The sequence below is a fragment of the Sorex fumeus genome, unplaced genomic scaffold (genome assembly GCF_029834395.1).
Source record: "Sorex fumeus unplaced genomic scaffold, SorFum_2.1 ptg000063l, whole genome shotgun sequence".
Classification (NCBI taxonomy): domain Eukaryota; kingdom Metazoa; phylum Chordata; class Mammalia; order Eulipotyphla; family Soricidae; genus Sorex; species Sorex fumeus.
Genome location: NW_026606120.1, coordinates 77,329,850 through 77,352,475, shown reverse-complemented (window position 1 = coordinate 77,352,475; position 22,626 = coordinate 77,329,850). Strand labels below are relative to the sequence as shown.

Genomic DNA, 22,626 nt, shown 5'->3' with positions numbered 1-22,626 from the left:
CCCTGAGCAGTGCCAGATGCGACCCCAAAACCAAAACCAAACAAGGGAAGCTGGAGCAATAGTCTAGCAGATAAGGCACTTGCCTTCCATGCAGCCAGCCTGGGTTTCCTGGTGCCACATTGGTCCCTCAAGCCTGCCAGGAATGATCCCTGAGCACCACCAGGTATGGCCCCCTACGAAGCACAACCCAATATATCTGGGCAGGGGAGATGCTCAAAGGGCTGAGCACCTGCTCTGTATGTGGGGGCCAGTTTGATCCTCAGTACCACAGGGTCTCCTGAGCACTGCTGGGAGTGACCCGCCAACAACAAGCCAGTAGGTGTGGTTCCTGAGGACTGCCAGACAATGGCCAGCCCCCCTCCCCCTCCAAGAACCCTGACACCTAAGATGTTTGCGGGCCGGGCATCCCTGCAGTGCTTGGGGGAAGCGTCCAGGCTGGTTCCAGCAGGCAATGTACATGCTGCCCACCCCAAGCTGTCCCCTCACTCATGATGACTAAAACACAGTGGGTGAGGGGGGGTGGGTGACAGTACAGCAGGCAGGGTGCTTGCCTTGCACATAGCCAAGCCGAGTTGGATCCCAGGCACCCCAGGTAGTCCAAGCCAGCCTGGAAGTGATCCTTGGGCACCACTAGTGTGACCCCCAAACACAAACAAATAAAGCCCACTCGGGATCCCAGGAGAGCAGGGAAACCGCGTAGCCCGAGGCAGTTTTATCACGGTGTGAAAGAACGGCTTCTCCACGCTGGCCACACTCAGGTAAGGGGGAGACTGGGGGAGGTGCGCGAGGGGGAATCCCCTGTAGTGTCATGCTACTGCTGAATACTGGAACTGTCTTCGAGGAAATTTATTGAAACAAATATAAGCAGGGCCCAGAAAGGTGTAAGGTGCTTGTCTTGTCTGCGGGGGACTCCAGTTTGACGCCCTCCCCGCCCCCCCCGCACTGCATATGGTCCTGAGAACCGCCAGGAGTGATCCCTGAGCAGTCAGGAGTAAGTCCAGAAAAGCCGGATGAGGCCCAAAAACTATAAAAGAAAAAGGGTATAAAGAAGGAACAGAGAAAAGGAGAAGGCGGCTTTGCCTGGGCCAAAAGCACACCCGGGCAGAAGCTGGCGTGATAGTGCATCGGGTAGGCCTTGCACGAAGCCAGCCCGGGTTTGATCTCCGGTCCCTTGAGCCATCCAGGAGTGACCCCTGAGTGCAGAATCCTGAGTAAGTCCTGAATATCACTGGATGTGCCCCAAAGTCCCCCACAAACAAAACAAAATGAACACATAGGCAGGGGAGTGAACACCAAGAAGAGGGGAGAACCAGGCATCAGATGCAGCTGGGCCCAGCAGTGGGGAAGGCCTGGCACAGGCGAGCTCGGGCACAGGGCCTTCAGGAAGGACAAGCCTGAGTGTGGCCCTTTCCTGGGCCGGGCACTTGGCGCCGCTGTGTGGGGCTGCAGCTGTCTAGCCTCTTCCGCAGTCCAGTGGAGGCAGGGGGTGACCCGGAGGAGGGCAGGCAAGCTGGTTCCCATGCACCAAGAGGACAGCCAGTGACAGCTGTGTGCAGCGTGCCTGGGGCAGTGACGACGAGCTCCAGCCCCGCCTTTCCTCCAGCTGCCCATGACCGTGACCTGACCAGCAGAGGCTGCCCGACAGCGGTGAGGCTCAGGGTGGCTGCCCGGTGCTGGTCCCGCAGAAGAAGTCCTCCGGGAGCTCGCTCAGGAGCCCGTCCAGGTCATCTGTAGGAAAGGACATCTCTGTGATGTCATCCTTCACAACTCCTGCCCAGAGGGCCTGTACCTGGTGGTCGAGTCGGGGCGCCAGGCTGCCTCTGCTGCAATCGGCTCCCCACATACCCTCACATGGAAAGGCAGGGGTGGAGCCTGTGCCTGTCACCTGCTCAGCACCTGAGCAGAAAGGCTCACGGACCCTTAGGACAACCCTCTCACTGGACCGGGGGACCAGGCAGGGAAAAGACACTAGAGGTTCCAAATCACACGATTCATTACTCTCTTAGTGTTTGCTTTTTCGGCGGGTGGGGGGAGTTTGGGCCACACCAGAGGTGTTCAGGGCTTATTCCTGGCTCTGAGTTCAGGGGTCATTCCTGGCAGATATTGGGAACCATATGTGGTTCCAGGGATCAAACCTGACTTGCAAGCGTCTTACCTGCTGTGCTGTCACTCTGGCCCCCACAGTTCCGTTCATTAATCTGGCTTCTTATCCAAAGACTGGGAGACAACGAGGTCCCCAAGGTGTCTTTGTGGGTGTTGGGAATGAAATCTTCCTGACTGCAGTTCTGAAGTGGTGCTTACTGGCCAGAGCAATAGTACAGGGGACAGAGCATTTGCCACGCACATAGCCAACCCAGGTTTAATCCCCAAGCACCCCATATGGTTCCTCGAGTTCTGCCTGGTGATCCCTGAGCACAGAGCCAGGAGTAAGCCCTAAGCAACACTGGGTATGAACTTCCCCAACGTTAAAAATCAAACAACTGAAATGGTTTGCCCAAGGACATAGGAGCAGCACTCCCTTCATCAACCCCTGCAGCTTCTATCATGAACTCTTATGCTTGTTTTCTGCAGTGCCGGGGGCTGAACCCAGGGTTTCACATAGACAAAGCATGAGCTCCATCACTGAGCCACCTCTCCAGTCAGCCCCTCAAAGTCAACCACAGACTCTTGATTGCAGCTAGGAGCGCACAGGCAGGGCACGTGTATTACTGCTGAGCTGTCTCCCCAATTATTACTATCCTTCACAAAAAAAAATTTTTTTTTTTGGCGGGGGTTGCCGGATGGGTAGGGTTAGGGTCATCCTGGTGGTGCTCAGGGGCTATTCCTAGCTCTGCTCATGATCATTCCTGGTGAGGGACCATGTGTTTTCAGGGAACAAAATGGGGCTCAGCCACATGCCTTAGCCTTCTACTACCTGGCTCCCCTTCATTTTCCCTTTAATTAGGGACAGCCCTGGGCAGTGAAGGGAGGGGGGAAGCTGCATGGAACAGGGTATCAAATCCAAGGCTTCATACATGCAAGGCAAGTACTCTACCAAAAGCCAGAGTGGGTGCTTTTCCACACGATTCCATGCACTGGGGGCCAGACAAAGTAGAATTTTGTTTTTGTTTAGGAGAGACAGGTCTTATTCCTGGGAGGGCTTGGGGGACGTTATGTGGTGCCAGGGATCAAACCTGGGTTGGCTGCATGACAGGCAAGGGCCCTACCTGCTGTACTATCATAGGCTGAATTAACGGAATAAACCCCCTAAGGGGTAGGTCTTAGGTTCGCGTTGGCTTCACTTGGCTGATGCTGCCTCCTGGGGAGTCAGCTGGCTTTGGGCAGCTCAGTATTTGGTCTCCCAGCTCTACCACATGGCCACTGGACCCAGCATTGCCTGGAGGGGTTCTGAGCTTAGTCGGGTGTCGCTGTAGCCTGGCCATCAGCCCAAGGAGGCACCGGCCCACCCTGTGCATGATGGAGAGGCATAGAAACAGAAAGCCTGTAGATCATACTCTGTTTTCACTGTGTCTTTTTTCGTTTTGGGGTCACACCTGGTGGGGTTCAGGAAACCCTATGGGGGGCTGGGGATCAAATCTGGGCACCTGTGTGCAAGGCAAACACCCTCCCTGCTGTGCTATGGCTCCGGCCTTGCCTGGTTGGTGCAGCTGATCACACTGGGAAACCATCTGTGGCAGAGAAGGCACCACAGCTGATTTTGAGATTCCATCAGATGGAAAAATTCACAGAAAAAGGATCAAGAGGGAACTGAAAGAAAAATCTGGCTGAGCTCATCAAGGGTTAATGGGGGAGGGGCCAGAGAAACAGTATGTGGGGTTAGGTGCGTGTCTGCAGCTGCCAGATTCAATCCTCAGTAATGCACTGACCCCTCAAGTGCAGCCAAGGGTCACTCCTGAGCAGAACCAGGTGAGCCCTGAAACCCTGGCAGCTGCCACCCCAGCAAAGTAGTAATGGAGGGGCTTGAGAAGCAGCCAAAGGGCAGCCGCAGGGTGGACCCTGGTACACGGCTGCCCAAGTGCTGAGCAGTGTGTGCCCCCAAGCTCCATGGGTGGGGTCCCAAACCAGGGTTAGTGGCGGGGCAGCTGCGGGGAGGGCCAGTACTGACCTGCTTCAGGCAGCTCCTCCTCAGGGGCTGCCCCAGTCTCCGGAGTCCGGGCTGGGGTGAGGCCTTTCTCAGGCTTCCCTGTCTCGTCCTGAAGGAGGCCATCCTGGGAGTCTGCGGGCTCCTGTGGACAGACGATCTGGTTACCCACGGAATCCCCATCGGGGGAGCCTCCTCCAGACGACCTCGGCATCACCGGAGAGGGCTCAGGAAAGAGGCAGGGTGGATCAGGCTGGCCTTCCTGTCTAAGTGTGGAGAGGAAAGGGCAAAGCCAATGCCCTAGGCAGCAGCCCCTAAGGGGTTTTGTTATTTATTTATTTATTTATGGAGGGGGACGGTCACCTGGCATTGTTCAGGGCTTACTCCAGATTCTGTGCTCATGGATTATTCCTGGAAGGCTTGGGGAACTATACGGGTGCTGGGGAACCGTGTACAAGGCAAGAGCCCTGCCCCCTGTACTATCATTGCGGTCCCTCACTGCGGTACTCGGGGCTGACCCCTGGCTCTGTGCTCAGGTTGAACCCGAGTCAGCAACTGGAAGGCAAGTGCCCAGCCACTGTACTATCAGTCCAGCATATTCTTTCTTTTTTGATTTTTTTTTTGGGTCATATCCAACGGTGCTCAGGGGTTACTCTTGGCTCTGCACTCAGGAATTACTCCTAGTGGTGCTAGGGAGACCCTATAGGATGCCAGGGACCGAACCTGGGTCAGCTGTGTACAGGGCAAACGCTCTACTTGCTGTACCATTGCTCCGGCCCCAGATCATTTTATTTCTGTCTCTAATGACTGACAGACATTTCCAGGATCCATACCACTGAGAAGAACATGAGCTAAACATCGTGAAGATGAAATGTCAATCATAATTTTTTTGGGGGGCAGAGGGGAGTGAGGTGCTACACCCAGTGATGCTTGGTAGTTACTCCTGGCTCTGCACTCTGAAATTACTTGTGGTGGGCTTGGGGGACCAAAGGGGACTGGGCTGGCCACATACAAAGCAAATGCCCTCCCTGCTGGACTATCGCTCCAGCCCCAATAATAACTTTTTATTTAAAAAAAAAAATGGGGGAGGGGGGCAGTAAACTCAGGATTTACTCCTGGCTCTGTGCCCAGGGATCATTCCTGATGGGCTCAGGGGACCATATGGGATGCTGGAGATTGACCTCAGGTCAATGGCACTCAAGGCAAATGCCCTATCCACTGTACTATCCCCTCCCAACTCCCACGTTTAAATGGAAACAAAAAAATTTGGAAGGTGTTGGGTCATACCCAGAAGTGCCAGGAGCTGCTCACAGTGTCGGTGCTCAGGAGACCATGCAGTGCTGGAGAGACAGCTTTTTAAAACAAAGAAAACCTCATTTTGGAGCTGATTTTCCCAACTGCGCTGCTCTCTGAGGTTTCAGGAAATCTCAGAGACTGGCCCGGGAGAGTAACGAGGCCATTCAGAGAAATGTTTAGGGGTAAGCCTGGGACTGGAAACTAGCTGCTGACAAGCCCCAAACTAACTAATTGATGGGCAGGTAATTAAAATTAGTAATTAAGCCATTAGCCATGGTTTGCCCTAGAGAATGGGAGTAGGGGAGGTAAATCTCATATTTTGCTTTATTCTGTACTATTTCCACTTTTTTTCAATGAGTATAGATGACTTAACATTGAAAAGAAAGGGGCCAGAGAGATAGTACAAGGCTTAAGGCACTTGCCCTGTGCATGACCAACCCAGGTTCCACCCCTGGTACCACATATGGTCCCCTGAGCATCACCGGAAGTTATCTCTGGCAGGGCCAGGACTAAGCTCTAAGTATCACTGGATTTTGTGCTCCCCCCAGTCCTCCAAAAAAGGGGGAATAAAACCAAACAAAACATAGAGACTATTTTTTTTTAAGTGTAGGGAGTTTTAGAGAACATAGAGAATTCAGGAAAGTTAGGGGTGCAGTGGGTGAAACAAATTAAAGCTAAAAACGTCACTCAGAGGATGAGAGAGAGAGTACGGGAGGTAGGGCGTTTGCCTTGCATGAGGCTGACCCGGATTCGATCCCCAGCACCCCATATGGTCCTCTGAGCTTGCCAGGAGTGATCTCTGAGCACAGTACTAGGAGTAAACCCTGTGCACTGTTGGGTATAGCAAAAAAAAAAAAAATCAAATAAAGGCACCACTCAAAACTCAAGTGAGGTCCTCTGCATCCTCTCATGGGTGAGATATGGGGAGGGAAGGGAGGGGGGCATGTTACATGTCATGGACAAAGCTGAGACCACCCCAGTTTCCTACCCCCCCATACTTTATCAGGTCATGACAGGGCTCTGGGCAGGACGAGAGTGGTCAGAGGGGGCAGTGGGTGCCTGGAACCCCATCTCCTTCAGTTCCTAGAGGGTCCTCCCTGCATGCCCCATTTCTATGCGCCTGGGGGAGCCATGTGTGCTAGCTGCTCTGCTTAGGCCTTTGTGACCATAGCCTTAACAGGGGCCACTGTCCTCCAGGGGACCCCAGCTCGGTCAGTTCTGCCCTGCCAGGCTCGAGCCTGCCGCCCTTCACCTTAGGCACATCCCCACACTCCGGCCCGGGACAGTGCAGACCCCCGAAACCCTTACCGTGCCCAGGCCCCCGTCTCTAGTGTCGCAGCAGTAAATGCGGACCAGGTTGCTGGGTGTCACGTTGAGGTAGTGGTTCCGGAGCGAAGGAGAAAACACGCCAACCTGTAGGGAGAGGGGGTCAGCGCCCACCTGAGGCCCAGGGTTGACTCCTGGCAGGCTCGGGGGACCATCTGGACTGCACCCAGCTTGGCCACATGCAAGGCCCTGCCCACTGTACTTGCTCCAGTGCCTATTTTCCTCTTCATGTCCTGGAAGATGGGGCTTCCCAAACAGTGCTGGGGGGCTCCTGGGGGCCCCCCGTGGCCCTCTGCCGACTCTATGGGCCAGAGAGTCAAATGGTTGGGCTCAATGGTGACCACGAGGGCCACACCGGGTAGCGCTGGGCTCAGATGGGGCCGGGTGCCGGCCAGCTCATGCTGCAGCCTGAGCCCTCCCCAGCTCCTGCCTGCAGCACTGTCCCCCCCCCAGCCCACAGTGGGGGTCAGGGCCTCCCCAGCACAGCGGGCGGGACCCCGTACCTGCTTGAGCAGCAGCACTGAGCCTGGCTTTAGCTCACTGTGGCGGGACTCGAGCAGCAGCCGATGCACCGTGCCCTGCATCTCCCCTGCAATACCGCAGGCCATCAGCTGCCTACTGACTCAGTTTCTCCACAGCCACATGGAGAGATGACCCAGGGCCTCGGACCCTCCACCCCGGGTACCCCACTCCTCACCCGTGGGGTCCCTGAACACGGCGCTGGCATCCACGGTGCTCCGGGTCAGGGACTTGATCATCACGGCCATGCTGGGGACCTTGTTCCTGGGGAGCTGTCTCAGAGCTGCCTGGAACAACAGGAGGCCTCAGCTGAGCTGGTGAAGTGCCCAAGGGTGCGGGGCAAACAGGGCAGGAGGGGCTGGTATCGGGGTTGGAAGGCAGAGAAAGGCCAGTGCCTCGGTGCGGGGCCTCCAAGGCCGCCCAGCCACCCTTCTCACAGCCAGGCCCTCATTTCCCTCCGGCCTCCTCCCCTCCCTGATGACCCGGCAGCAGTGCAGGGATGTGTCTCCACATGGGTTGGACCACTGGGGAGGGGCAAGAGCCCCCTCCCCAGGCAAGGCACGCAGGGACAGGCCGGACACTTTCTGTGCGTGCGCACAGCAGGGGGCTTTGGCCTTTGGGCACAGCTGCCTGGCTACAGTCCCTGGCCTACCTTTCGAAGCACCATGACGATGCTGTAGGAGCACAGGAAGCAGGCGGGGTCTCTCTCGTCCAGGCCCAGCGCCGATTTCATGGTCAGCCAGGGCCCGCGCCCAAAGTCCTCTTCCACTGATGTCTGAGAACTGGTAACTACCTGACACCACAGAACAGAGGGGGCTGGGTTCCTGGGGCACCTGCGCAGACCTGCCCGAGCCCCCCCAGATGCAGGTGGGTGAGGAGGGGCCTGCAGGCCCGCCCCACTTCAGACATGTGCACGTTTCTCAGTGTGTAGCTTGTGGCAAAGGTGTGCCTCGGTTTCTTTGTTTTTTGTTTGGTTTTGAGGTCACACCTGGTGAATGCTCAGGACTTACTCCTGGCAGTGCTCAAGGACTATATCAGATGCCAGGGATTGAACCCAGGTCAGCTACAGGCAAGGCAAGTGTCCCACCCAAGGCATCTCTCTGGCCCTGTGCCTCTTTTTTGCAGGGTGGGTCCTGGCCTCAGCACACTGTCACCAAAGGCCAGTTGTCCTTGCGTCCTCGGGCCAGCGAGCCTGGGCAGATCTGTGCTCCCAGAATGCCTTCCGGCTGATTTCTTTGAAAAACAGCTGGATTTGGTTTGGGCTGGCTCCGGTTTTGGCTATTGACGTTCTTAGGTTTAATTCTTGCTTTGAAGCCAGATGTGGAGTAAGGGCTCTGGATCTGAACTGGGTGGAGGCGCCATGGAGCTGCAGCAGACGAACTGGGGCTAATCCAGGCCAGAACGGGGCTCGGAGTTGCGTAGGCCAAGCAGCACCGTTGGAGGGAGGCTGGAGCTCACTCACCCAAAGGGAACCAACTGGGGGCTGGGTGCAAGCACATCTCCCCAGCTCCGCTGCCAGAACCCTGAGCAAGGGCCCCCGGGTGCCTAACACAGACGGTACTGCCCGCAGAGCAAGCAGGGCTGACTCAGCTGGGACAAGAGGCTGCACCCACGCCCAGTGACGGCCGGAGTGCATGCCTCCCAGGCGCTCCTGTCCAAGCACCCTTTGGAATGCAACGCTGGGGACGAGGCCTCCAAGCATCAGCTCCGATGCCCAGCTCCCGAAACACACAGGGCCAGCCAGGCCCACGCCCTCCAGCGAGGCCGGGGAAGCAAACACGCGCACAGGAGTAGTTACCTTGGTCCGGAGTTTAGCCAAAGCCCCGTGAGTTGGGGTTTGGGGCGTGGAGACCATGATCTCCTCCAGATTTTTCCCACTGTGCTAGGAGCAGAGAGAGAAGGGGAAGGCGAGAGCGAGCTCAGCAGCTGTTATTTACAAGTACAGCTTCTTGTCTGGATTACATAATGAGTGCAGGAAACTATCAGGGACAATTAACACATATTACATCTCTTCTAACAAAGTCTCAGGAGCCTTGTTGGCAGTTCAAAAAAAGTCGCTTTGGGGATGGGTCTGGGAATGTGAGGAACTGAAGCTGGCCCAGGAGCAAAACCCCGGGCTGCCTGCAGGGGGCAATGACCTGAATAGCAGAGCCAGCCGGAAGGAGCCTGGAAGACACTCTCCCCAGTACCAACAATAGAGGAGCCTGGAGGAGACTCCCCCCCAGGTGCTCGCTCAGACAGACCCAGTCCAGAGAGACCTTACGTGATGGGGAGAAACTTTGCAGTCTACACATGGGAGGATAGGGGGTGCACCTCACAAGCCTAGGATCCTGAATCAGGTGGGATCTGACCTGGAGTCACTTGTGGCGGGGAGAAGCTGTTGACTCCTGCAGAAATCCCAACCTAAGCAGAGTGCCCACTGGCCCCACAGACCTGCCGTCGCATGTGTGCCTCCCGGCTCACTACTGCAACGGCCCCCAGACACCCCCAAACCACAGCAGGCCCAGGGAGCGGCCCACACCCTCAAGTACCAATTCCTGGCAAGGTGCTGGGAGGGTCCGAGTGGCATCACGGATGGACCCTGGGCCTTCCCTGGGGCCCCCCACCCCTTCTACATGAAGCACCCGCAGGTGCTTGGGTGTGAATTAGTGGTTTTCCTCTCGGTATTCTCCGCTCACCGCAAGCTGCCTAGGTCCAGCTCACCTAGTGAAGGTGAGTGAAGGGGCTGTCCGCAAGGCACGGGCAGCAGCAGGTGCTGCAAGAGCACAGGGAAACCCGCCCGGCGCCTTCCGTAGGCTTCCCGAGCATTCAGTACACCTCCCTTCAGGGGCGTGGGGTCCACACAGGATGCCACAACAGAACTTAGGCCAGTCGTGGTCGAGGCAGGTGTCTCACTATCTCTCTGCCCTCACCTCTTTGGAGGAGGGCTTTTCCCACTGCTCTCTGACCCTCCATCTCAGAACTTCCTTCCCTCCTTTCCAGGAACAGCAATATTCTCGGCAGGGACACGCTGGGCCCTTGCTCTAGAGAGCGCTGGCTTCTGCACTTACCTGGTGAGGCAGGACCCCGGCGGGGCCCGGGAAGCGGCGGGCCTTGCTGCGGGGGCCAGGGCGGGGCGGCTGCTGTGGTGTCCGATTGGCAGCGCTGACCAGCTGGACCAGGCGGTTAGTCACTATGGGAGTCTGCAGAGCCGCCTGGGGGCCTTTCGGGGTCCCGATAGGAGAGTCCCCACAGGGCCTGGGGGCACTGAGCGGGAAGGGGCCCCGGGGGGAAGCCCTGGGGCTCAACGTGGAGGGAGATGAGGTGGCAGCACCCGGAGCCCGCAGCCGGGGACAGCCAGGCCTGCTGCCGGGCCTCACCGTTGGAGACAGGCAGGGCTGACTGGGGAGGTGACCTCGCGGGCTGCTCTGAAGGGCCCCACCAGCAGTCTGAGGAGGCTGAGGGGCCCGGAAAGGAGGCTCTGGGGGCCAGACTTCCGGGCGGACATGCTGAGCATTCGAGGCACCCACAGCACTGGGCCTCCAGGGGGACTGTGGAGTCCCCCAAGGGACACGCGGAGCTGAGGGCTCATGGGGGGCTGAGACGCTGCCCGTTGTGTGAGCATCAGGCCTGGGACCCCGTAGAAAAGACTGGCTCCGATCGGCACCCCACGCCTTTTTAGTGGAGAGCGTGTCCTCCGTCGGCAGGATTCCTTGGGCCTCCCTGAAGAGGCCAGGCGTCGGCTCCAGGCCAGGCCCTTCCAGCTCCATGTCTGCCAGCACCTTATCAAATTCATCTTGCTCTGGGCCCTCGAAATCACCAAGCCCCGGCTGCTGGCTCTCAAAGGCGAGCCCGGGGCGGGGGGCCAAGGGCGGGGCTCCCACTTTGGAAAGGGTCCCTTTCTCCGGGCCACAGGGAGGAGACTCGGGCCCGAGAGCAGCTGTTCCCACGGACGCTGGAGGCCTCTGCAAACTGATTGCTGGGAGGCGGAGACCCCGGGCTGGCAGGCCTGAGGCCTCCGAAGGTGCAGGGGGACAGGCCGGCAGCTGTTCGGACACACTGTCCTGGGGTCTGGAAGGGCCAGGCTGCAGGCACGCAGCTCTCATGGGCCACGGGCCAGCACACTGGCTCTCGGCATCCTCCACAGCCGACAAGAAATCCTGCAAAGAAGCAGAAGGGTCTGAGCACCGGGAGCGCCACAGCACCCTGCTGGCACTGGCTGACAGGGCGCGTGTCGATGTGAGTGCAGATGCACACATCCAGTGCCCCTTGGGTTTTAGGGCCATACCCGGTGGTGCTTGGGGGCTACTCCTGGCGCAGTGCTGGGGCACCCTGTGATGAGGGAGACTGCAACCGGGGCTCCCACATGAGAGTCTGTGCGCTAGCCCTCTGTGCCATCGCTCGCTGCCCCTAAGTCCACCACCACCGGGCTCCTGCCAGCCACGTGCCAAGTGTTCAGGAGTTTCCCTTTCACTTCCGTCTCGGGACAGAGTGGGGGCGGCAGCTGGCGGAGCAGCAAGCATTATCAGGGCTTGCAGGAGCCATAAGAGTCACCCGAGGTTACACACCCATGTCCAGGAAACGTTCTTTCTGGTGTCCAGCCGTGCAGTCAGGCCCTTGCCAGCTGGCCCCGGGCTTGTCCACGGCCCACGTCTCGCCCCCACCACACACACTGCCTTCGGTGAGCCAGGAGGCCTCGGAGCCAGCAAAACAGGCAGAAGTTAAATATAGCTTTTCAGCAAGTTAAATTAAGTCTGGATTCCAGTCGGGAAGCAAGGTGAGATTGCCACCTTGCAGAGCAACAGACCTGCTCCGAGGGTGTTTTTGAGTCAGAACTGCTGATTGAACTGGCAGGAAGGTTCCCGCTGGCCCCGCCCCGCTGCCCGGAGCTGTCCGGGCTGCAGAGACCATCTCCTTCTAGCCTGGGCATTAGCAGGAGGAGCCCACCCTGAGAGGGCGCCCAGACTCATCGTCCTAGCAGGATGGCAGCACCGAGATCCCCGGCTGGGGGTGGGGGGGCTGGGACATGTGGGACGTGACACCGCCATCTGGGGGTGTTAGGGGTCATATTCCTGCACGAACGTCGCCGGATCACACCTGGGGGCCCTCTGACAGTCACCCTCTCAGGCTGTGATCACACGTCCCCAAAGCTGAAAGATGAGCACAAGCACAAGGACGCATCTCTTGGACAAAGTCGCCATCCTGAGCTCTTGGGGAAAGCAACCATCAGGCATCAAGTCCCCAAGGAGTAACAGCACTGTAGCACTGTCCTCCCGTTGTTCATCAATTTGCTCGAGTGGGCACCAATAACGTCTCCATTGTGAGACTTGTTGTTGCTGTTTTTGGCATATCGAATACGTCCTGGGTAGCTTGTCAGGTTTTGCCCCCCGTGCAGGCGGTATACTCTTGGTAGCTTGACAGCCTCTCCGAGAGGGACGGAGGAATCGAACCCGGGTCAGCTGTGTGCAAGGCAAACGCCCTACCTGCTGTGCTACCACTCCAGTCCAAGGAGTAATAAAGCCAGGTAATATAGCTGGAGTGATAGCACAGCGGGTAGGGCGTTCGCCTTACAAGCGGCCAACATGGCCGACCCGAGTTTGATTCCTCCGCCCCTCTCGGAAAGCCCGGCAAGCTACCGAGAGTATTCGATATGCCAGACACAGTAACAACAAAGTCTCCAATGGAGACGTTACTGGGCCCGCTCGAGCAAATCGACGATCAACGGGAGGGCCTTTACCTTTTTAATATTTATAACCTTCAAAAAAATATATATAGTAAGATAAGGGGCTAGAGAGTCAGCAGGCAGGGAGCTTGCCTGCACTCAGTCAACCCCAGTTCGAACCCTGGCACTGCATATGGGCCCTGAGCCCCGCCAGGAGTGCTCCCTGAGTAGAGCCAGGAGTAAACACAGAGCACCACCAAGTGTGGGCCAGGAGTACATGCCCGGCATGCAGGGGTCCTGATTCCATTCCTGACACTGCAAGGACCCCTGAACATTGCTGGGCGTGAGCAGCACCAAGCCGAGGATGGGGGGGGCGCGGGGGGCGGGAGTAGGACCCCCAGGTCCTGCTGTGTGGTATTTAAGGGTTAAATTGCAGCTTTCGCTCTGCCATTCCTATACCCTTGGGATTAAGAAAGGCCGTATCTTGATGTACTATCATAGTGATGGGAAAGTGAGAAACATAAGCCGGTCACTAAGTACAGGTGACCAGGAAGGCAGCCAGAGGCAGAGCTGTTATGGAAACTGGGCAGAGATGAATAGGTCATAAATCATAAGTTATGATTCAGAACAGAAGGATTCCAACCCATCTGTTACCTAGGCGGGAAGGGGAGTGGGATCACCAAAAACAATTAGTAAATAAATGTCCTCTACATTTGACCTAAGGGTTCAATGACCTAAGGGTTCCCAGCAACAAGGGCCCCCCACCCCCAAGTTCTGTGCTGCATCCCTCCGCCTCAGTGTACCTCAGTGTATTGTCAGGACACAATCAAGAAACTCTATTCTGTTGCCCAATTTGTTCCACAAGTTGCTATGTTACCAGAAAAACTTTTATAAGAAGTACTCCCGGGGCTGGAGCAATAGCACAGCAGGTAGGGCGTTTGCCTTGCATGCGGCCGACCCGGGTTCAATTCCCAGCATCTCACATAGTCCCCTGAGCACCACCAGGAGTGATTCCTGAGTGCAAAGCCAGGAGTAACCCCTGAGCATCGCTGGGTGTGACCCAAAAACAAAACAAAACAAAACAAAACAAAACAAAAAAAAGTGCTCCTGACGTAGGGGGCTAGAGTGATAACTCAGTGGGTAGGGCATTTACTTTGCACGTGAGGCCAACCTGGGTTATTTCCCCAGCATCCCATAAGGTTCCCCAGCACCACCAGAAGTAATTCCTGAGTGCAGAACCAGGAGTAACTCCTGAGCACCGCCAGGTGTGGACCAAGCCCACCCCCTCCCCCACCCTGAAAAAAATAAAAGTGCTCTGTAGCCCCATTCTGAGTCACAATTTCAGGTGACTGCCTACTAGCGGTCAGTCTTGACATTCAATAATTAAATCACCTTACTTTCTCACTTAAAGATATTTTTGATGTGGTTAAACAAATTCCATTACAAGTCTGCTTGGGAGGCCCCCTTCTCTCTGCACCCCCCCCCCCAAAAAAAAACCCTCACTGGGTACCAAGTACCACAAACTTTTTCAGAATTTTCTCCCTGACCACTCACAGGATCCTAGAACAGATATGATCAGTTTTCCTGGTTTATAGATGCAGAAACCAGGACTTGAGAGTTAGGTAGTTTCCAGCAGAACCAGAATCCCCAGCTGCCTCTGCCACTACATCTTATGACATCCGTGAGCAACAGAAGCTGGAGACTGATTCTATTTTTTTTTTTCTTTTTGGGTCACACCCGGCGATGCACAGGGGTTACTCCTGGCTCTGCACTCAGGAATTACTCCTGGCGGTGCTTAGGGGACCATATGGGATGCTGGGAATCAAACCCGGGTCGGCCGCGTGCAAGGCAAACGCCCTACTGGCTGTGCTATCGAGACTAATTCTATTTTATTTTTGGGTCATAGCCAGCGATGCTCAGAGACTACTCCTGGCTCTGCACTCAGGAATTACTCCTGGCAGTGCTAAAGAAACCATATGGATTGTCAGGGATCGAATCCGGGCCAACACCCTATGCACTGTACTCCAGCCCCATCATACATCTTTTTAAGTTGTACTCACACACCTGACATAAATGGAGACTTACTTATTACACAAAAATACTTATTATGCTGGAGAGATCTCAACAGGAAGCTCGAGGATTTGGGGGGGGGGGGGGGGAATGCATGTTGACAGTCCTGGAAATCAAACTCATGGTCTCAGGCTTGTAAGGCAGGAGTCCCATCACCTACTTTCCACCTCAGAGATTAAATTCACTGCCTCAGCATCTAGCACCAACAGTCAAGTGTAGATCTTGTAGTCCAAAATGCATGCGTGTACACTGGTGGAGGGTTGGGTGTTGGAACACTGCATGACTGAAACCTATTCACGGACAGGTTTGTCAGGGTGTATCTCACAGTGATTCAATAAAAAAAAAACTTTAAGAAAAAAATGCACAGAAACTACTAAACTGTGTTTACAGATTGGAATTGCTGTTTTGTGAACATCAAGCCACTTGTGAGCCACTTGCGTCTAATGTTTGTCACCTGGTGTGGCTTTGAAACTCTCTTGAGTGTGTTCCCGGGGGCTCACTGGGTAGTGAATCCTGCGTCAGGAACCCTTGGCAGCTTCTGCCTCCTGTGCCCTGTTAGAAGTCTAGACACTGAGGTTTGAAGAAGCTCTTCTTTCTCCCCAGGGCTTACTCCTGGATCTGTGCCCAGGGGTGATTCCTGGTGGTGCTTGGGTGGATGTACAGGGTGCTGAACCCAGGTGGGCCACATGCAAGGCAAGTGTCCTACCTGTTATATTATCCATCCAGCCCTCCCCCACCTCCCTCTCTCTTTTTCCAGTGCTGGCGATTGAGCCCAGGGCCTAACACATGGAATGCAGGTGCTCTACAGAATAGCTATATCTCCAAGCCTGTGGGGTTTAAAGGGGCAAATAGAGCTTTCTCAGACTTCTTAAAAATCCAGGGCTTGGGGCTGGAGCGATAGCACAGTGGGTAGGGTGTTTGCATTGCACGCAGCCGACCCGGGTTCGATTCCCAGCATCCCATATGGTCCCTCGAGCACCGTCAGGAGTAACTCCTGAGTGCATGAGCCAGGAATAACCGCTGTGCATCACCGGGTGTGACCCAAAAAGAAAAAAAAAAATCCAGTGCTTGGGGGTGGGGGTGGGGGCCATCAAAGATGTAATACAAAGCTTAAAGTACTTATCTTGCATGCAACTGACCCTAGTTCTAGAGCCAATCCCTGAGCACCACAGGAAGCAATTCCTAAGCAAAGAGTTAGGAGTAGCCCTGGAGTACCACCAGGTCTGGCCCCAAACTCCTCCCTTCCCCTAGAAACAGCTCAGGGCTGGGGATGATCAACAGATCACCTGCCTTGCATGTGTTCCTGGGTTCGATCCCCAGCACTGCAATAAATCATGCAGGAGTGATGACTCATCAGGCTGCCCACGGGCTTTGCTTGCAGGAGGCCTGGGTGGGCTCCCTGGGCCACACAGTCCCCAAAGTGGGCACCAAACCAGGCTGGAGTCCATGTCCTGCAAGCTTGAGGCCCCAGGTTTGATCCATGGCTCCACCGGCATGACCCTGGTGGCCCACAGCCCCGCAGGCCTAAGCAGCACTTCATCACTGTCCTCAAGCATCGGCAAGGCCAGGGTCCAGCAGAAGTGAGCCCTATATCCCCAATTGCAAAAAAATAAAATAGAGAGGCCGGACCCATAGTACAGCGGGTAAGGTGCTTGCCTGTTGGATAACACTTCGCTGCTCCACAGGGAGCTTAAGGTTTAATGAGCCACTCCTACAACAGAGCAACTAAGGCTCCACAACTAATAATCCTATATTGCTTTTCTCTTCCCTTTATGTCATTTGTCTGGTTTATTTAGCAATGTCCTTTTTGTAGACACAGAAAGACAATTGATGCCATGCTATGTAACATGGGAGTTAATTGACTCCGAATAATATTCACTCCTAAACATCTGCTTTCTTAACTTAAGCCTCAGTTGCCCTTAGTTGCCTAGCACCCCAAAAGCAGGGTCCAGACGAGGGACTGAATGGACTCAGGGCAAGCTGTGAGCTACCCTGGCATAGAAATGGGCCAGGCCAAGCGCCATAATACTTAACTATAAGTTAAGAGCACAGTCATGGACAAACTCTGTCATGATCCAACAGAGGTAACTGAATAAGGACCCTGCTGGGATTAGGGAGACTAACCTGGATTGAGGACTGTGGTCAGGAACATAGTGAGATGTTCTCGGGAAGAACCAAACTTTAAGCTTGATATCTCTTACTGTTCTCATAAAAAATGACATTGCTAGAAATATTAGAAGTAAATTTACTACAACTATTTAAGTGGATTTCTAGCTGGGGAAAGAAGAAAGCAACACACCCTGAATGGAATCCCGCCCTTAAGCAGATCTCCTTGTAATCTGGAGTAATCTCCTTAGATGAGATTTTGTCCTTGAGTTAATCTTCTGGAGGAGTGACCTTATCTCTCTTTGTTGATTTAGTGAATGTTCAACCCCACCTTTGTATCCCCACCCTACATGATTTCTATATAAACTAGGCTGTGGGTTGGGGGGGATCCAGAAAGAGAAGCAGAAGGAGAATCAGAGGAGAATGGGGAGGAGATTGGAATAATAATTGATACCGACCAGCCAGGCTCTTGTCCCTTCCTTCATCCACCCATCGCCATCGACCTCCCCAAGGTGGGGGAAGCAGCATAAGACTACCGATTGCAGGCGGCAAGAGCAAGAGATAGAGCACCACAACCCTTTAGTGAATACACACTTGCCTTACACACAGCTGACCCGGGTCCCATCCCCAGCATCCTATATGACTCCAGAGCACTGCCAGGAGTAAGTCCTGAGTGCAGAGACAGAAGTAACCCCAGAGCACCACCAGCCAGAAACGAAAAGCTGGGGCTGGAGAGAGAGCATAGGTGTAAGGTACTTGCCGTGCATGCAGCTGATCCCGGCGTGATCCCCGGCAGCCTATATAGGCCCCTGAGCCCCAGCAGGAGTGATCCCTAAGCATGGGGCCAGGAGTAAGCCCTGAGTACAGCCAGGTGTGGGCCCCCCTTCCCCAAGAAACAAAAGCTCATCCCCTGTTCCCTGCATTCTTATCTCCTCAACTGGTTCGGCAAACCTCAACCAGATTAACCTTAAATCTTTCCAAACTGCCACCAACCTGACTCCTAGGCTAGAGGCAGTGCAGAGTTTAGGGCTCTGGCCTTGCACAGGACTGACATGGGTTTCATCCCTGGATGGAACCACATACGTTTCCTGAGCACCATCGGGAGTGATTCCTGAGCGCAGAGCCAGGAGTAAGCCTAAGCACCGCCAGGTATGGCCCAAAATTTTATAAAAGTGAAAGCGCGACCCCCAGTAAACAAGGTGTGAGCACCTCAATTCCCAGGGGGCTCACAATCAAGCATGCCTGAGACCCCCCCTCCCCCCAAGGGGAGGGGAAGGGGAACGAAAGGATGGATGCGTGAAATGGCTACCTCGGGGCTTTCCTCACTGAAATCCTACCTGCCCTTTCTGAAGAGGAGCTGCGGTAGCATGATTTGGGTTTTCTGTGGTGGGTCTGAGCAGGAAGACCACGGTGAGACTGCTAGTTCAGTGGTCACTGGCTGGCCCAGAGGTGAGAAATTCCTGTCCAGAAGTAAGAGAGGGGCTGGGGGCGTGACTTTGCAGGAAAGCACTTGCCTGGCATTTGTCAGGCCCTGAGTTCGCTCCCTGACACCAAAAAATTAGGAAAGAAAGCAGCACGTGTCAGGATCAGCAGGGGTTGTTTTAAGGGAAGAGCTCCAGGTCTGGTGCAACTTCTCTGAGAGGGTAGGAAGCAAAGTTGACCAGAGACAGGAAGAACGGCCCTCAGACTGCAGAAGGGAAAATAACAGAAGGCCAGAGAATAAACTTAGGAGCCAGCGGGTGACCCAGGCCTCCAGGGTGGCTGTGCTGGGTGGGCACAAACTCTCTTCCCCACGCAGGCCAGACAGCACACAGGTGAATTCAACTGCCAGGCAAGGGCCCTCAAGCTTGCGAAGGGATGACAAATCAGGTAGCTCAGAGCTCTGGCTTCCTGTTTACTTGGTTTGTTGCTGTTGTTGGTATTTTAGGCCACATCTTGAGGTGCTCAGGGGTTACTCCTGGCTCTGTGCTCAGACATCACTCCTGGCGGGGCCTGGGGGACCGTATGAGATGCCAGGAATTAAACACTGGTGGGCCATGTGCAAGGTAAGCGCTGTACCCATTACACTATCTCTGGCCTGTTTTTAAAACAGTTCCACAAGCTTTTTTGCATTTCTCAGCCTCTCACAGAAAAAAAAAATGTGTGTGCATGTTTACATCATTACATCAACCTATTATGTCACGTGAAAGAGCAGGAGTGGGCCGCGCCCAAGTGCCCAGGGCCCCCTCTGCCAGCCCTGTCACCAACACCTCCTTACCTCGTCTTCAAACTCTTCTCCCACAGCAAAGAGCTTCTGCAGACTGCATGCCTGAAAGGAAAACAAAGCAGTAGAGCTTGGAGAACTCTGTTTGCAAGTACATTGTGTCCTCACCGCGCTGCTTTCCTACTCTGACGGGCCAGCAGGTGTACTGTTTTCTGTTTGTTTTCTTGCTAATGTTGGGGGGAGAAATAAGGATGAGGACAGAAAAAAAAAAACCCTACTTAGAATCCTGTCTCCTAAACACAAATCCACACAAATCCATGACATTCACCCTGGGGTGGGGGGTGGGGGCGCAGAAACAACGCTCCAGAGGTCCTGGGGCATTCTCTACACAGGGCACACAGCTCACGAGGCCTAAGGACTCTGCAACACCACTAAGCATCGAGCATCACACAGGAACCAAAAGGAACACCATTTGGTCGGAGAAGTAAGGCAGAGAGGGTAAGCACTTGTCTTGCACACAAGTCACCTGGGTTAGGTCCCTGGCACCCCATCCGGTTGCCCAAGGCCTGCCAGGAGTGATCCCTGAGAGCAGAACCAGGGGTGCTCAGGGTATGCACCAGCACTGCCCCCCTCCAGATAAAAGGAGACACAGAGACAGAAACTACGATAAAGTCAAGAATGCACAGCACTGGGGAAAAGCCAAGCGAGGTTTTTCTCTGGCCAATCCCGGAACCAGTAACCAGGTTCCCTGGTGGCTGGTACCCTGTGCAGTGCCTCCTACGTAGGACTGCGACTGCGGTGAGGGACCGCTGGGCTACAGGATTGCAGGGTTGCAGCGAGGGTCCGACCCCCCCACCCCCACCCAAAGATCAGAAAGGTCGGCTTGGAGCGATAGTCCAGCGGGTAGGGCGTTTTGCGCCTCCGACCCGGGTTCCATCCCCAGCATCCCATATGGTCCCCGCCGAACACCGCCAGGAGTTAATTCCTGACTGCAGAGCCAGGAGGAACCCCTGAGCATGGTCTGGTGGACCCAAAAAGCCAAAGCAAAACAAAACAAAAAATCCTCGGAGATCAGAAAGGACCCGGGGCAGGCGCGGGCCTGGGGATGCTCAAGCGCACCTGGAGGGGGAAGGCGGAGTGGGCCAGGAAAGCGTGGAAGGTGTCAGGAGGGAAACTGAGGCCCAGTGGGAGGTGGGTGCACTGAACCTCCCCAGGCTCCCCCCGCGTCGTGCCCAGCAGCCTGGGCCGGCGGATCCCGGGCGAGGGTCTCCGCGGGGGGGGGGGGGGGATATGGAGACGTTACCATGGCGACCACGGCGGGGCTCGGCCGCCCCCAGTTCGCCAGCTGCGGCCGCCTCGGATCTGGCGGGGACGGGAAGGTCTCAGGCCGAGCGACAGCGTCCCGGAGCGAGGCCAGAGAGCGGAGTCTCGGAGAGCGAGCGGGCGGGCGAGGAACGGCCACCAGAAAGCCGGACACCCGCGCCCTAGGCCGCATTCGAAGCCGCCGCCATTCCTGCGTCTCCGCCCTCTTAAAGGGCCGGTCCTGTTTCTATCCCGCCGACACAAAGGGCCTGCATTCCTCCCTCCCCCCCGCTTCCGCTTCGGCCTTAAAGGGGAATGGACAAGCTCTCGGTCGCCCCCCAGCGGCCCCACGGGTTCTCAGGTCTTCCCTTTCCAGGAAAAGTAAGGAAACCTTGGTTGGACACTTGATGCCCAGCCCTGGTCACCCTGCCTTCCTGTGCCAAAGCACTCTAGGGGTTGGGTGTTAGATCGCGCCTCTCGCTCACACCAGAATCCACACTACTGGCTTGTACGTTCCGCTGTTCATGCATCCATCAATCCATCCAGCCTTAACATGTTCTGATCTGACTCTTGCCTGCATGTTTCAGTTTAGATCGCAGATCTATTCTTTCAAGTCACAACCCCTCCCCCAGGACAACCCGTTTCCCTTCTCAGCACTTTTCATAATGCGTAATTGTTGTGCTTTACTTTTTTATTGTGTGTCTTCCTCGTTAGAATATGAGCTCGGTGAGGGCAGGGACCTTTCCTGGCTTGTTCAGCATTGTAGCCTCAGCACTGGGCACAATGCTCAATAGGGTTATTGAATGAATGACACAATGCTGGCTATGTCTTGGACCCAGTGCTCGACCCTGGGGATAAAGAAATGAATGAAACTCCTTGTGCCCTTCAGTTCACAGACAAGTCAGGGAGAGGCAGATCAAAAGATGAGTCCAGGAGAGCTGGGCAGAAAGATGGTCAGGGGTCCAGTGAGCTGGGAAGACTTTTTTCTCACTAAAGCCTGTTGTGAGACTTTCAGTCTTACCTCAGTTTTCCTCCTGATTTGTCACTAGTCGGTGGCAGTTCTGGTTGCATTTGTGTGTGTTTAGTGGCAGTGGTGGTGGGTTTGCATACCTAGCTGTAATCAGGGGTTATTCCTGGCTCTGTGCTCAAGGTCATCACACCTGGCGATACTTGGGGAATCATACATGGTTCCAGGGATCAAACCAGGGTTAGCCAAATGCAAAGCAAGCACCTTAGCCCCTGAACTATCTCTCCAGTACCTTGCTGTGATTTTTGAACACCCAAAGGCAGGAGGAAAATAGCTAACTTCATTTTATTTTTTGAGGAGGGGAGTGAGTGTTTGACCAGACCTGGGGGTCCCCAGGGAACTGTGTCATGTTGGCACTGAATTCCACTTCCCACATGCAAAATGCACAGTCACCCCATAGAGCCATATCCTCAGTCCCTGACTCAGTTTTTATGAGCAAGCGAGCTAGTCGAAATCAGCCCTGGCTCTTTGGGAGGATGTTCTGAGCTCACCTCTCCACAGCCCTAACTCTTCATAGCTGCCTGTGGACCCATTTGCCAGTTCTGCATCAGAAGGGAGGGGAGAATAGTGAACAGATAGGGAACCTTCACTCTCACTGCAGTTAGGAACTCCCTTAAGGCCTCTATGCTTTGAAGCTGGGGAACAAAACCCCAACTCTCCTGTTTACAGGTCCACCCTCACCTTCCATCCTGCCCAACTGTGGACAGGTCAGGAGACCCAGATCGGGCTGTCAGCTCCAGCCGCAGGGAGACCAGGGAGCCCAAGGCCAAGAGGAATAAGAAGTTCCAGCTCCACTATAGTTTTCAGCTTCCCATTTGAACCATAGCCCATTTTATCTGCACAAAGATCTCACAGAGGGTGAGGGGTGAGGCATGACTTTATGAATTAGGGAACGGAGGCCCCTGGAGTAAAGCAGTTTCTGGGCTCACACAGCCCAACACTCAGTGGTGATCTGTGAGGAAATCCCGTGTCTTTCTTTTTTTAATTTGGGGGCTACACCAGCAGTGCTCAGAGCTTACTTCTGATGGGTTTGGGATACCATATTGGTGTCAGGG

The 22,626-nt window shown here is 55.2% G+C and overlaps 1 protein-coding gene across 1 annotated transcript; it reads right to left on the bottom strand.

Moving 5' to 3' along the window:
- Positions 1 to 1,575: 1,575 nt before the first annotated feature.
- HROB (homologous recombination factor with OB-fold) lies at positions 1,576 to 20,750 on the bottom strand. The gene is made up of 12 exons (XM_056126567.1): positions 20,546 to 20,750; positions 19,297 to 19,347; positions 10,874 to 11,361; positions 10,582 to 10,752; positions 10,273 to 10,468; positions 9,021 to 9,104; positions 7,875 to 8,015; positions 7,401 to 7,509; positions 7,207 to 7,292; positions 6,686 to 6,790; positions 4,106 to 4,226; positions 1,576 to 1,728 (listed from the first exon to the last, which is right to left on the bottom strand). The coding sequence occupies exons 1-12, from the start codon at positions 20,735 to 20,737 to the stop codon at positions 1,655 to 1,657; spliced, it is 1,818 nt and encodes a 605-aa protein (XP_055982542.1). The 5' UTR covers positions 20,738 to 20,750; the 3' UTR covers positions 1,576 to 1,654.
- Positions 20,751 to 22,626: the final 1,876 nt, after the last annotated feature.

Excerpts from the sequence above, each read along its gene's own strand:
- HROB (XM_056126567.1), bottom strand. The coding sequence starts at position 20,737 with ATGCGGCCTAGGGCGCGGGTGTCCGGCTTTCTGGTGGCCGTTCCTCGC. Across the intron at positions 6,791-7,206 it reads CAGTGCTGCTGCTCAAGCAG|GTTGGCGTGTTTTCTCCTTC; the intron begins GTACGGGGTCCC and ends CTCTCCCTACAG. Across the intron at positions 4,227-6,685 it reads GAGACGGGGGCCTGGGCACG|GAGCCCGCAGACTCCCAGGA; the intron begins GTAAGGGTTTCG and ends GTCTGTCCACAG.